Below are 16,300 nucleotides of genomic sequence, written 5' to 3'. Positions count from 1 at the left end.
GACTTATAAGCAATTATTAATAATTAAATCAAAGCAATTGATTAATAAGAGAGAAATTTGTTGATTCCAAGTATAATTGTTATTTATGTTTTACAATACTTGCCGAGCTTACTGAGATAAGTTTATAGTAAACTTGCAGTAAGTGTATTTGGCTTATTGTAATAGGTATACATATGTAAGTGCATGCTTACATACTTGTACACAACATACAAAAAATATGAAGTGAGCTAAATTAACTACTAAATAATTAGCGTGGCTTCTGATCCATTTGAACTAATTGTTGACAATAAGCATTATTTATTTTGAAGCTATAGATGAAATGTTCTTAGACAGAAACCTACAAAAACAACAAGAGAAAAAGTATTAAACTAATTAAAAAATACATAGTCATGCTGAGAAGAAGTTCATTACTGTATTTATAAAAATTAAAAGTTTTACACTTTCCACAGAATCAATTGTATTCTAAATAAATGAGCTCAACGATCTAATTTCCCCTAGCTATCAAACACACTAATTTAGCAAAGACCACAACCAGGAACAAAATTAAAATTTCCCTTTTGTGAATAATACGATATTTGTTATTTGTAGTGAATTTGGCAGATATGTGAATATAGTCAGGTTGGCCGAGCGGTCTAAGGCGCCAGATTTAAGCTCTGGTTCCCGAGAGGGAGCGTGGGTTCGAACCCCACACCTGACAATCAATTAAATTTCTGTTAGAAATTTTTTTTCATACAATTTTTCTTGTTTATTTTGTCTAAAATATTAATTATGATAAGAAAGAAATAACTGTTTTTCACATGAAACGACTGACGATATGAAGGATATTCATACATAAATATATACATACGCATATAGCAGTAGTGCCTGTTGTTAAACAACTTTTATATATGTATGTATGTACATATGTATATAGATAGACTGACAAAAAGTAAAAACAGTTTATATATAAGTATGTAGAACGTTAAAATAATCAAGTCAAAACCACAGAGACAACAACTCACTCTCCTCAAATTAGTACTCCACGCTCTTAGCAAAGCCGATTTGCTCACAACGAAATGCGTCACCATTTATTACTCTGCGCATTGAACTTCTAGCCACTTATTTGTTGATTCACTACCGCTTCTGGCTTTGCGTGGCTTCTCTCTCAGATATCTGCTGCCAGCCGATGAGACAGTCTTTTAGCAACATTCGTGAAGTCAAGATCAAGTTAAAATCAAGTCGCACTGCTTCATAACAGAAACGTTTTCCAATTTAATTTCCCGCTTTAAAAGTCGTTTACCCATTCGTTCGTGATCATCGACGAGTTTAGAAATCAAATATTTTAACGCGAAAAAATAAATAAAATTTTGTTATTCGTGCAAATTAATATCGAAATCATTAAGAAATTCGCATTTTTATTACTACGACGTTGCACACTCGAATACATCGATATTACTTTGTTCGAGTCTTTCTTATTAACCACTTCGATAAGTGTTTGTTGGTGATAACAAAAAACTATAGGATTAAAGTATACATACACATATACATACGAGCACTTTATTCAATTCTAAGTTCAAGAAATTTATTATCATTGCGAAAGAGAAAAAATAAAAAATAAAAATACCAATCAATAACAAAAACAATAAAAACAGCAAAAATGTACATGAGCCGGTTGCCGAAGCTGTCCTTACTCGTACTAGCATTTGTTGCTGGCCTAGACTATGGTAAGATCGCATAACAACTACCAAAGATAACATTTTGTTGGGGGAATGTTTATCAGTGTTCGCACATTTGTCCAGAACGAAATTGTTTAGATATTTGTACATATGTTTCATATTCCTCACATATGTATGTATGTACATATACGAGTGTGTCTGTTAATGAATATTTTACGCTTTCTTTTGATATCTTCGACAAAATTAGAATTGTAAAATATGCCAGCATATTTTTACTGTGGCCGATGATGAATTTTGAAAACAAGTTTGAGCTCATCTCTATCTCTGTACTTAACTTCGTATTTGCTGTTTTTCAATGGAAGTTTATTTTCTTATATTTTATGGGGCCCAGTGAGATGCATTCATATGTATGTATGTATGTAGAAGTCCATTAAATAAGTGAGATATTTGGTCATTCTGTGTAAAGTGACCCCGGCGAATAATGCATTTTGCTTTTGGTTTTTTTTTTGTTTTCAGTATGATAATGCTTTAGTCGATTTTCTAATTTACAGAATTAGTTATTTTAGGGTACACACACTCAATATGATTAAGATTAATATAGTAAAAACAAAAATGCAAGTAGTTTTTACTTGCCCCACCCGTTACGAAACAGTGGCTCAACCGTTGCAAACGTTCACATTTTATTTAATATTTATACAATTGTTTTACGAAACTTTACGTAACAATTCGCGCGAACAATTGGTTAGCTTACTGACGCATCAGGTCTCCTACTCGATCTGAATTACAAAATTTAGTACGAGTATCCCACCAGTCACACAATTTCAACTTCGGGTCCATCTGATTTACTGGCTTATTATAGAAGCATAATTTACATAAATGCCACACAGCTATGTTATCTGTATTGAGTGACTTGATTGTATCGTCTGTTTTTTGTCAAAAAACGGGTTAAAATGTCCCAGAAAAATTGGCAATTTTATAGCTTATTGAATTTCGGTATGCGAAAGTGCAAGTTTCAAGCGATTAAAGAGGCGCGTTGATTAAATTTTTTTGTATTGATTTCTTTTGCGGGTTTTTCATATAACGAGTGTAATTTTTAAAATCTGGAGTTGATTTTTTTTATTTTTTTTTGTAATTTGTCTTGCTCATTTTCTCCCACAAGAAACTAATTTTTATAAGGAATAAAGTCCAAAAAGCCGTCCGAAAGTTTTTCTGTAAGTCTAAGTGATTTTTAAAAACTAAAACTTGCACTTGATTTACTAAAATTTCAAGAACCATGTTATGGCGCACTCGAAAACTTTCTAAATATTCAAATTAAGAATTCAAGATTGAGATGAAAATTGCTTTCATTTTCCAAATTTTGATTTAATCTCGAAAGTAAATCAGTAAAGCTTTAGTTAAAGAATAAATAAATAAATAAAAAGTAAATGATACAAAAAATTACGAAAAAATTCTAACTCATGCACTCAGTTATGCTCGCCAATGTATATATTATATTAAGTTCCAAAAAATAATAATTGATCTTTATTTTTTTTATAAATTGCAACTAATATAATTGCTTTTAAAAATAATAATGAAAAACGCCTTGCGCGTTTTAAATACAATAACATTTTTATCCCGAGAGGATAATTGAATTAAATAAGTGCAATTTGCATAATTAAGATGAAGCTATGCAAAAAAATACCAGTCTAACGGTTAGACGCGATAGAAGTGAAACCTTCCGTAAAACAAACTGAGAGAGAATAAGACGAAAGCAGCATTAGGAGCGGGATAATTATAGGTTCATTATAATATTGCTATAAAGTTCATATTTTATTTTCTTCATTTTATTATTATTCATCCTCAATGTTTTCAATTTCAACAAATGATACGAGTGGCTTATGATAGCTAAAATATGATACAAATGCTTTGGTTTCGATGTTGTCAACATATCTTTGAAATACCGCGTCAATGGTTGTTTTTGATCGTGTTGTCGATTCAGTGCGATTGTTACACATTTTTAAATTGAATGTTGTATTGAGAACGTCAATTAAAGGAACCGTTGTGTCCAATGCAAAATTTACGTTAAAATCGCCACTTAAAATCATTGGAACTTTATTGTAATCTTTTGTAAGTATACGCGATACTTCTGGTGTATACTTGATTAAATTTTAGTGAATGAATTCCGTGATGCTATTCATTGATTTTTTTTCTGTCGATACTCACGACACTAAATATTTAAAAATGAAAATATTTACGAATATTAAAATACACACGCGGTTGCTATTATGAGTGTCCCCAGCAAAACCTGCGTGACCGAAACTGTAACACAATTACATTTTTTTGAATGTTACAAACACATATGCACGCAGGTTTTGCTGGGGCGTGACCGAAACTCTAACACAATTACACATATGCACTCGTATTTGTTTGAAAATCGACTTTTTTTTTGGTTCTCCGTCACCTTTGGAAAATGTGTAAACAGTAAGCAAACTTTATTCATATATTTTTCCTCATTTTTGCATCAGTAAAATTAAACAAACGCCGTAGCCGAATGGGTTGGTGCGTGACTACTATTCAGAATTCACAGAGAGAACGTCAGTTCGAATCTCGGTGAAAACACCAAAATTAAGGAAAACTATTTTTCTAATAGCGCTCACCCCTCAGCAGGCAATGGCAAAACACCGAGTGTATTTCTGCCATGAAAAAAAGCTCCTCATAAACATATCATAAAATAAAATAAAATAACTGTATAAAAAAATTTTTTTTTTGTGATTCGAACCAAGGACTTTGGATCGGAAGCTCACATTGCTAGCCGCTCGGCTATCGCGCCATGCTGTCGGCGCTGGCCTAAAAGTTATTTAGTTCGTCGCTACGTTTATATGTAATATTCGTAGCCAAGAGTGTCGCTTTTTTCGTTTCACTTTTTCTCAAATCACTCCCAACGATTCTAAAGAAGTTTTCACTTCAAAAAACTAAAAATTCATTTTGCATTGAAATGTCTTTACCTATGAAAAGAAAACGTTTTATAAGCGTAGGACATACCGGCCGACGATCTAACATAGATAATTATTCGATATGCTTCGAAACCGCAATATGTAATGTGTTGAAAGAAGTTATTTTCTTATATAATATGAAATGAGAAAGTTTATTTGTAGTTTATGAGTTCCTTTACTATTTATTCGATTGCGATAGGAGCATCCCTGGGAGAGTCATGGGTTTGGCTGGGCCGTCTAGAAGGTGCTGGGATTGAGAGATTCCGAAAAAAAAATGTTTTATGGTCCAATTTGATTGATATTGTGTATTAACTACACAAAAGGAAATATTTTTTCCCCCAAAAATTGGACCCGGTAGGTGGCGTATTGATATTTGCAGAACATATTTTTGTGGTCATATTTAATGTGATCGAGATATTTAGAAAAACTGATTTATCAAAACAAAAACTTCTAAGAAACTAAAATACTTCACAGATTTCAGTGGGTGTGATACCTCCTACACTAGAACAATCACTTTATAAAACGACTTTTAGTTTGGCTTTAATAATAAGATCCAGTTGTATAAAATTGCAGATACTTCACATAGACGTAGTCATAGGAGTTTCACTTCGATCTTGCTGAATCCAAGACAAAATGTAGTTGATTACTTATATAAACAGGGCAATGCTATTTGCTTTTTAATTTTGGCTCATAGTAAATAGAATCCGGTCTAAAATGTTAATAGTACATACATATACGATTTTAGAGGTTTTGCCTATATCTTATTTATATATTATACATGCTTGTAATGAATCCAAATAAGCATTGAAAATATACTAACGTTGTCAGAGAAGAGAAATTCTTAATTTGTATTCAGTATTTGAGCTTTGACGCTTGGTTTTCTTTTTGCCGTTTGAAGACATAATTTTACATAAAATGCCAATATCATTTTAACATTATGCCATGGTAAGCCGAATTCATAGGTGAGTTCGTTTGAGCGACAATAACATTTACATGTATAGTATTTTCTTTCCCAATTTTGGGAGTTGGATTGTCGAAATTTCAATAAGACTACAAAGAAACGAATGAGGTTATAAAAAAGAAGCAGGGCACTTTGGCGTCCCACCCAGCGAATCCTCAGAAAAAAAAAAATCAGATGCTATAGCGAACTCACCTTATGTGGATTCGCCTTGTGCCATGACAAACCGACATAAGCGGAAATTATAGGTGATTTTGCTACAAGCCCACTCATTTTTATAAAAATGTTATAATGACAACCAAATATGAGAATTTAAATAAAAATATTTATTTATTTTTTTTTTAAGTAGTGGGGAAGCCTGTAGGCTACTCTTTTAATGGCAATAACGCTATTCTTTCGGATAGCCAAGCTGCAATCCAGGCACTGGGTTCGGCTACTACAACCTCTAAAGTGGTGGAACAAAGTATGAATAGCCTCACCACCTTGAATGAAAACCATAAAGTTAGAGTACAGTCAAGAGTACAATTTCCCAAAAATACCTCCGAATCGCGAATTATAGGTGTAAAGACCAGACGAAATTTAAAATTAGCAGAACGTTATGGCCCACCTACAACCTCGAGCAATCGTCGGAGACTAACGGCAGTCATAACTGGCTTTTGGTCTATCGGAGCAGCCAAAATGGGCATCCCTCACAATACATACTGTCACGGTTGTAAACAACCGGAGAAAAAGAAAACAATCTTCCATTTCCTCTGTGAATGCCCTGCCCTATGGAAGGACAGAATGTTAACCCTGGGCCAACCGCTGCTTGAGAATCTCGAACAACTGTCTGTCTTAGACCTCAACAACCTAATAAGGTTCTTAAACCGCACAACAACCGGCAACAAAATGGTGCGGAAGCTCTAGTTGGATTCTGGAAGAATCACCACTTTAACCAACCAACCAACTGCATACTTTGAAACATACCTTGTAATAATAAGTTACGTTAATAATTAGTTAAGAAAGCTCTTTACTGCTAGTATATAAGTACCTACAGTAAGTCACGAAACAGTCCGAAAAGTTTTCTTAAAACACACATTTTCATCAAGAAGTGCAAAAAAAAAGTCATTATCATCGCATGCTAACGTTGGCAAACTGCATTCTTTTGCTCTAACTGACGTTACGCACTCAGTGGAATTCTAGGATAACAGTATTTTTGTGATGAGACAAAAATAATCCTATATATATTCTCGATGGACCTAACAGAGTTTTCAGAAAGACGCTAAGAGTCCTAACAACAAGAACATTATTCCCACAGTGAAATTTGGGAAGCTAAGTGTAATGGTATGAGGTTGTATTTGTAGCAGTGGTGTTGGTGAAACTAAAGTTATTGAAGACAACATGACAAAAGAATTCTATTTAGACATTTTATGTAACAAACTGAAATGAAGTGTGTAGATAAATGTAAATTGTCCACTGTCTGAGGAATGCACATACATACATGAAGTTTATCTAGCCCTACTTCTTGAACTTTCTGTCAAAAAGCGTGAAACGAACTGCTCGCAGATATAAAAAATAATTCTACTCATATTATTTTGATAAGGCAAATAGTATATGGTATTTTTATTTTGAGTTAAGATATGCCTGGAATAAGCAAGAAATTATGCGTATACTGATGCATAAGTAAATGCAAGCATTAACTTGATCTCATATAATATTTCAATGGCTCACACTTTTTGTGTGTATAGTGACTGTAATTAAGAAATTTGAGTGGTAAGAATTGAATAAAAAAATATTATTTTACGCAGATTTAGTGAACTGATTAATGCTTAGATATGAAGGGGAAATTTTTTGATAAGATATACCAACTTTTACATAGCAGCCTTTAATCATGCCATTTTTAATAGCTAATGATTCATTTTAATTCAGACAAACATACAATTTCATGAATCAGTTTAAATATTCTAATCGTTTCACTAATACGAATTTATAATAAATTTCCTAATGAAAAACACGTTAGCAGTTCAATTCTTCCATTGAAAGTATGTAAATAAGCGCCTTCAACAGCCATGTTAATAAAAGCGTAATTTTTGCAAATTAACTTTCTTTACCAACAAAAAAAAGTGACAATTCGCTATCATTGCAACAGTGGAAGTTTAAAAGCGCAATCGAAACAGGTGTTTGTGCGTAGAAGTGCGGCCCCTATAAGAAAAAGAGTTAACCTGCAAAGTGAACTTTGTTTTTTTGTAACTTTATAATACATTTTGGTGAGATTTGAAGATACATATATTCACATGCCGCAATGACAATTGTTTAGTACAAGTATATGACAACGATGAAAATATAGTTTTCTGTTATGCATTTCATTTAGTAAAAATTATTGCTGCCCGTCGTTTGTGTAAATTATCGAAACAATGCCTATGCTAATTAATTTGCATAATTTGTTTTAATAAATGTAAAATTTAAATTGCGTTTTGCATTCAAATTGGTTATATTCGCAACGCCAACATTTTCCCAACTATAGCTGAGGTAATCAATGATAAAAGGAAAAGCCCACTCAGAGAAAGTTATTAAACAGAACAGACTGCAAGACAGGAAAGCAGCATTAACACAGGGCCATTCAATATCGCTCAGAAAAAATCGCTGGTGTAAATGGTGATTCCATAGATTATCTGGTGAAAAAATCGCTTGCCTCAAAAGAGACCGTAGGTCAATTTTTGCCAGGCGATTTTTCAAGAGTTTATCGCCTGCCAAAAAATCGCCTCATGTAAATATTATATATAGTATGTAACTTAGAGGGATAAGCAATTGAAGCCAAGCCACCCTCAGATTGTACATACCATGGTGTATACCTATGAAATGAGACTTTTTTCAATTTCAAACGTTTATTAACAAAAAATGGTTACAAATTTAATCTTCAAAATAATAGCCATCGCTAGCGACACATTTTTCCCATCTCTCAGACAATTTGTGGATGCCGTCTTGGCCGCAAACCAATCATCGAACCATTTTTTGGCTTCTTCGTGAGAATTGCAGCGCTGCTCGGAAAGTGCGTAACCCATCGATGCAAACCAATAATAATCGGAAGGCGTCAAGTCTGGTGAGTAAGCCGCATGCACCAGCAGTTCCCAATCGTACGTCTCCACCAATTCCCGGGTCGTTCTTGTTCGATGTGGCGGTGCATTGTCACATTGTCAGTTCATGCGGCACCCATCTCCCGACCTTTAAAATCATGTCCATGTCTTTCAAACGTTTGGAAATGGTTTTTTGGGTCACTCCCAACTGCATTGCCATCATTTCTTGCGTTTGACCTTCATCTTCATCCAACAATGCTTGCAATTCGGCGTCCTCAATTTTTTTCGGTGGCCGACCACGGTCCTCGTTCTCCACGCCAAAATCACCACTTCGGAATTTTTCAAACCACCTGAAGCACTGTGCTCTACTTAGTGCATGTCCACCATAAGCTTCTATAAGCATTTGATGAGCTTGAGAAGCGTTTTTCTTCAATTGATAACAGAAAATCAACGATGTCCGCAAATCGTAGTTTGAAGGCACGAAATTCGACATTTTTAAGAGCGACAAAAATGCATGGTTGTATAAAACGTAACAAACAATGAACTGAATATTGTTGACAGATGACAGACGAAAAAAACAAGGCATTTGGGAAGGTTTAAAAATACTCCTAGCGACATCTATGGACTAATAGCTGAAAGTCTCATTTCATAGGTATATATGTTCATGGCTCATAATAAATGCACGACAAGCAATTTAATTAAATTGTATTTCTAAGCCAATAATTAATGCTAAAGGCAAAGAAATAAGCTTCCATAAAGATTTAAATCATACCACAATCGCGGGGATAAAAAAGATTTAAACAGATATACACAGTAGTAAAAATTCAAAACCAAACAAAATAAAAATACATTTTTTCGGTATAATATTATATTAATGGATAAGTCTATCGATAAGTTCGTGCGGTTTTACAACAGATGGCGTAACTTGATTATTATTCCATCGATCCACATTTCCAAACATTCATTGGAGAGCTACTGTCGTAAGGCACAAACGTCAGTATAAGTTTTTTATTTGAAGCGTAAACAACAATATTTTTACCACACTTGAAAATGTCGAATTTCGTGCCAAATAATGTGTTTTTGCGGGGAATTCTTTAATATGAAGAAAAAAGCAGCCGAAAGTCATCGTATCTTGGTGGAAGTTTATGGTGAGCATGCTCTAGCTGAGCGAACGTGCCAGAAGTGGTTTGCACGCTTTAAAAGTGGTGATTTTGGCTTGGAAGACGAAGAACGCGAGGGTGCGCCGCCAAAGTTCATGGATACCGAATTGGAGGAATTGCTCGATCAAGATCCGGCTCAAACGCAAGAAGAGGTTGCAAAAACTTTGGGATTTGATCAATCAACCATTTCCAAACGTTTAAAAGCCATGGGAATGATCCGAAATTCAAATTTCGAAAAAAAACCGCACGAACTTATTCATAGACCTATAATTTATTTGAAAGAACAAATATTCCCATTATTTATGAAACATGATTTCATTCATGTGGCTGCCTTTGCTAACTTCGAAGTAGAGCATCCTGTTAACCCAGTTTTTCAACACCTTTGTTAAGTTTTCTGGCTCTATCTCCCGAACAGATTCCTCGATATTCAACTGAATTGATAATGGATTGTTCGCATAACATCGGCCCTTCATGACACAAAAGAATCTAATGGCGTTAAATCCCAGCTCGAAGGTGGCCAATTGGTAACACCGAGACGCTGGTACTGAACGATTATTGAATTTGGTACGCAAAATATCGAATATGGTATGCACTGCGTGCGATCCTGTTGAAACTAAAGAAACGTCTAAGACCATTCCTTCGATTTCTTCAAAAAATCTTTTATCATGGCTTTGCTCACCGTTGACGAAAATAGCATTTCTAGCAGTATTTTCAAAGCAAAATACATAAATGATCCACCGCACCAAACAGTGACTACCTGAAGACGCATTGGCCTCTCGGCGGTCACATGCGGGTTAGTCGATTTCCAGAAGCGGCAGTCTCGCTTCTTAATGTAGCCCCCGAGATTAAAAAGCGCTTCATCAGAAAAGACGATTTTAATTTTTTTTTTCAATAAACGCACTGTTTGGGCTACTCTACTTTGACTTTGGAAATAAGTTTACAATATTCCCCAATGTTGTTCAAACGTGAAGCGATTAATTTCGTCATGATACTGACTTTCTGTCAACATTTCTAGCGGGGAAAGAGCGGGAAAGAACAAATGATTCAATAAAAAATCACATTGTGGACCATCTTCTATATATTTAGAGTATATAATTTCATTTCAGAGTGTTGAAAAACATAAATAATCAGACCTTGATCCTCAATTTCCTAGATCTTTTCAAATCAAATTAAATCTGAAAGGTTGGAATTTTAAACTTAATTATTTTGAGATAAGTTTTTCGTATTATTAAGTAAAACGAGATCTAATTTGGCGCACCTCGGACAGATTTATCGGTCAAAAGTGATGTGCCCAGTAATATAATCAGTGGGTACTTAGAAAGAGACCTACAAGTATTCGCAGTTGTTTCCCAAAGACGCGAACTAGTAATGGTTATTTAAGAAATTGGATCTCCAGTCGATTTCCCAACAGGGTACATACCCGCATATATACCTATGCACATAATTTGATATACTTTCAAACAAAATATGTATATTATACGACCTTGACGACTACATTGGCAGTTCATAACTTTTTTTGTGTAATATGCATTTTCGTTTGCAATTAAACTCAATGCAAAAATTTAATAAAATGCAAAAAAGCCCCCAATTGAATTATGTTTTCGTTTTTTGTTTTTATTGGCATTTGTATACATACATATGCGATTGGCTTACAAGAAAGTAAACCAAAACCTTTAAAGACAATAATAAACAAACAAATTGTAGTTCGCGTGCAGGTTTTTTACCCCAAATACATTGTTGCTGTTCTGCATACAAAATAGCAAATTGAATTCAGGCACCCAACTTAAGACACATTGAGACTCAATATTCAGGCTTGCACGTATGTAGAGGGTGATTTTTAAGGATATATAGGAAAGTTTTTCAAAAAAACACACGTAAAATTCAATAAAATGCATAAAATTTTTATTTAAATTGATAGTACAGTCCATATAATTTAATGTTTGAAGATTATTTCATGCAAATGTTGACCGTGACTGCGTTTCAAATGGACCACCCGCTTAGTCCAATTTTGGCATACTCTTTCCAATGTTTCGGCCGGTATCTCACATATAAATGCTTTAATGTTGTCTTCCAATGCGTTAATTCAAGCAGGCTTGTCTGAATAGACATGAGCTTTAACATAGCCCCACAAAAAATTATCTAATTGACAGGTCCCGAACGTGAAATAAAATGTTCACCGAACTGGCCTCTCAACAAGTCCATTGTTACGCGTGCTGTGTGGCATGTGGCACCGTCTTGCTGAAACCACATGTCATGCAAGTCAAGCTCTTGAATTTTGGGCAAAAAAAAGTTGGATATCATTTCACGGTAGCGCTCACCATTCACGGTTACGTTACGATTCGCAGCATCTTTGAAGAAGTACGGTCCAATGATACCTCCAGCCCATAAACCGCACCAAACTGGGACCTTTTCTGGATACATTGGTAGCTTTTGCAGTTCTTCTGGCTGATCTTCACTCCAAAATCGACAATTCTTCTTATTTACGTACCCATTGATCCAAAAATGAGCTTCGTCGCTGAACACAATTTTTTGATAAAAAAGTGGATCTTCGGCCAACTTTCCAAGAGCTCATTCACCGTTGCGGTAGGTCGTTCTGCTTCAATTCTTGCACCAGCTAAATTTTGAAAGGCTTCACACCTAAATCCTTTCGCAAAATTTTCCACGTTGCTGAAAAACAGAGGCCCAATTGCTGCGAACGGCGACGAATCGATAATTGATGGTCATCATTAACACTGGCCGATACAGTTGCGATATTTTCTTCAGTTCGCGCTCTACATAAGCGCGTTGGTGGTTTGATGTCCAATGATGTAAATTTGGTTCTAAATTTAGTCACAATAGCTCGAATAGCCACTTCAGTGGGTCGATTAAACTGACCGTAAAATGGAAGAAGCGCGCGATAAACTTTCTTAACAGAACACGCATTTTTGTAATAAAATTCAATAATTTGCAAGTGTTGTTCGTTTGTAAGACGATTCATGGTTAAATTATAGACCAAACTGAAGATGTTTGACAGTAAAACAAAACACGAAAAGTGCGTCAGCTGTTTAAACCAACTGTTTAATAGCTAAAAAATCACCCGTTATATGCATATGTGTATATTAAATTGCATGCTTCTATAATGTGATAACACAAAATATAAAAAAACAACAACAAAACAAAAAAATCAAATCGTACTACACATTTCTGATAGCTATAGAAAAAGCCAAACCACATTTAAAAAGAAGCTGTCATTATCAGAATGCCCCACCTTCCAGTGGGAGAGGAATATAAAACATATAAAACAAAGGGATTTTTTCATAGCTATAAGCGATTTATATTTCCAAAAACAGTCAATGAAATGGCCAATATTTCGTAGATAATTTGCTACCTCGATTTATACCACATTTTCCAACAAATACAAAATATCATAAATATTATATAATAACATCATATGTAGTTGCTTTCGATTTACCACTTCTGTTTCGCTGTGTTTCGCTGCTCCTCCTCTGCTACCACCAGCTAGTACCGTATCCATTCGGACGGCATATCCTAGCCAAAGGAGCTGCTGGATCTTTATTCGCTGCACCATGTCTATGTTCTGCGGTTCGCACGATTTTTTCCGGCGTTAGATTAAAGAAACACACGACAGCGAGTCACCCTGTCTGAATCCTCGTTTGGTATCAAATGGCTCGGAGAGATCTTTTCCAATTCTGGCAGCGCTGCTGTTATTGAACAATGTTATCTTGCATAGTTTTGAGGGGATATTAAATACAGACATAGCGACATATAGGCAACTCCTTTACGTGTTGTCGAATGCGGCTTTAAAATCGACAAAATGATGTGTGTGTCCATTCTCCGCTCATGGCAAATTTCACAGGAAATTAAGTTTTTCTAAAAGAATTTAGGGCATGTAGTGCAAAATTCAGTAAAACCTTTTGAATAATCCATAAGATCTTTAGGGTCTCTATACAGTCTCGCGATGACCGCTTAAACGATTCAGCAGAATTTATACGCAGAACTTAAAATAAGTTACACCTAAAGATAATATTATATAACAATTTTTAGGTCATATCAAAAAAATGTGTTTTGCATAAATTTTTTTCCGCTTCTTTTGAAAATTTAATTATATGAATTTATATCATTTTATAGGTTCATGAGCGATAATAAGCTGATTCAAATGTGGGTAGTGTATTGTAATTCTTGTCATTGACTTTGACGATGTTTGTAACAAATATGGGGCAATATGACAATCGATAGCAATCAAAAATTTATTTTAAAGTAGAGCGGCAAATTAACAGTAAGCAAATTAACGTGGACTCGAACTCGAACGAACGAAAAAGTATGGAAAATATTTGGCAAAAAAATTAACTTCCAAACAAAAATAAGTAATAAAAACGTTTGCTATTTTGTGCTAATCAAATGTTGCTTGGGGATAAGCATACTCGCATACTCGCATATGTGCATATTTACAAGGTTAAAGTTTAATACCCGTAGATGGCCCAGAAATATCTAGAAGTGTCTTTATTACAGAAAACAAAGCTGCCTCTTTTAATCTCATATCAATTATTGTTCAAATAATATATACATATACCCGAACATACAAACGTAGTTTAGTTTTCACTGCCAACTACTTACGCTCTAAATATTTAACAATAAATAAAGCAGAGCACCTTCACCTAAATTGTCAAATAAGCGTAAATTTCTCAACAAAAGATGTTATTCCAAACATGCATATGTGTGCACGTGTGTAAGCTAGTACGTTTATAGCCGGTATGTGAGTTTGCATATTTTAACGGCTGTCTTCTTTCTGGCATTAAGTCGGAAAATTGCATTTAACTTCTAAGAAAAGAGAAAATAACAATGCAAGTTCATAAATACAAATATGTGTACATGCATAGTAAGGATGTAATTTTTTATATAATACAGGGTGGCTGATGAATTTTGCTACATTAAGAAACTCAAATAACTTTTTTTTTTAGTGTATGGAATTTATTAATTTTTTTTTCAAGTTGAAGGTCATTAAATTTTATTAAATGTAGCTTAACTAGATTTAAAAATAATTGAATTTAAATGCCCCCCATGCTCGTTGACACAAGTGCGGCATCTTAGTAAAAAGTTGTTCATTGCTGCTTTGAGAGTTGCGACAGGAATAGCCGCAATTGTTGCCCGAATGGATTGTTTTAGTTCATCCAAATTTGTTGGCTTTGTTTTATAAACTTCTTGTTTACATAAACCCCACAAGAAAAAGTCAGGTGCAGTAAGGTCAGGCGACCTGGGGGGCCAACGAAATTCGGAGTTTCTTGAAATCAGTTTATTGGGAAATTTTCGTCGCAACTCTGTCATAACAGTCTGGGCTATGTGAGACGTTGCCCCATCTTGTTGAAACCACACAGAGTTGAAAGCAATTCTCTTTCGGCGTAGTTCTGGATAGAAAAATTCTTTCAGCATTTTCAAATAACGGTCTCCAGTAACCGTAAAGGTGTGACCATTTTCTTCAAAAAAATAAGGCCCGACAATACAGCGTGAAGAAACCGCATACCACACTGTCACGCGAAGAGGATGCAATTCCGTCTCGTGGAGTATCTGTGGGTTAGAAGTACTCCATATTTGACAATTTTGTTTGTTCACATTGCCGTTTAAATCGAAATGGGCCTCATCAGACATGAAAAGGCAGTTTAACATGTTTTGGTCTTTTTCCACCATTTGCAGGATCTTCTGGCAAAATTCCAAGCGTATCGGCAAGTCTGCTGCATTCAGTTTGTTAACCATTTGAATTTTGTAGGGAAATAAGTCTAAATTGTGCATTATTGTTTGCAAAGACTGTCGGCTGACACCAAGTTGAGCAGATAAGCTTCTTGTTGAAACCCTTGGATTGCTTTGTATAGCTGCAGCTACAGCAGCGATCGTTTCCTCCGTCCGAACTGGTGGGTTTCGATGATAAGGCCTTCTTGCGACTGTTCCTTGCTCAGCAAAATTATTCACCAGTCTCATTATGGTCCATCTGCTCGGGGGATCGCCGCCAAACATCCGCCTGTACTCTCTCTGTACCAAAACTACGGACTCCAGTGCGTGATAGCGGCGGACTATCCAAATTCTTGTTTGCGTGTCCCAGTTATCCATTTTAATAAATTTTAAAGATCAATCTGCAAATTAAAACAAAAATGGAACAGATAACTTAAAAAGAAAAAAAGTTATTCAACTTTTTTTTGGTAGCGGCTTTCATCAGCCACCCTGTATTATTACGCTAGCGGGACCTTTGGGATTCCGAGATTCTGGAATTAGTCTCGGGAGTAAGATTTTCATTATTTTCGAAAAAAAATTCCATCCGTGAAATAGAAATTTAAAATTAACTTCTACGAAAAAATTTCGAAATGGTTATTACAGTCCCGAAATTCCGGAACTAGAATTTAGATATTCATTTTTTTCGAAAAATTCCATCAACATTGTTTGAGGAGTTTCCTTATTTAAAGTGAAAACTATTTGATTACTAGCAAAACAAAAGGCAATAGTTAAGTTCATAAGT

General features: G+C 34.8%; 1 protein-coding gene and 1 non-coding gene across 2 annotated transcripts in view; both read left to right on the top strand.

The window, feature by feature from the left end:
- The first annotated feature begins 613 nt into the window (after window positions 1-613).
- On the top strand, window positions 614-697 carry Trnal-uaa (transfer RNA leucine (anticodon UAA)). Its single transcript has one exon. It is a non-coding gene; the product is annotated as a tRNA-Leu (tRNA).
- Window positions 698-1,188: 491 nt separating this feature from the next.
- The window catches only part of LOC129235540 (uncharacterized), a 32,824-nt gene continuing 17,712 nt past the window's right edge, over window positions 1,189-16,300 (top strand). Inside the window, exon 1 of the mRNA XM_054869433.1 lies at window positions 1,189-1,703. Coding sequence (XP_054725408.1) covers window positions 1,637-1,703 — 67 coding nt within the window. The 5' untranslated portion in view covers window positions 1,189-1,636. The remainder of the gene's footprint in view (window positions 1,704-16,300) is intronic.

This window comes from Anastrepha obliqua, chromosome 1 (genome assembly GCF_027943255.1).
Source record: "Anastrepha obliqua isolate idAnaObli1 chromosome 1, idAnaObli1_1.0, whole genome shotgun sequence".
In the NCBI taxonomy this organism is placed as follows: Eukaryota; Metazoa; Arthropoda; class Insecta; order Diptera; family Tephritidae; genus Anastrepha; species Anastrepha obliqua.
The sequence above is the reverse complement of the archived record's forward strand: the minus strand, read 5'-3'. Positions and strand labels throughout refer to the sequence as shown.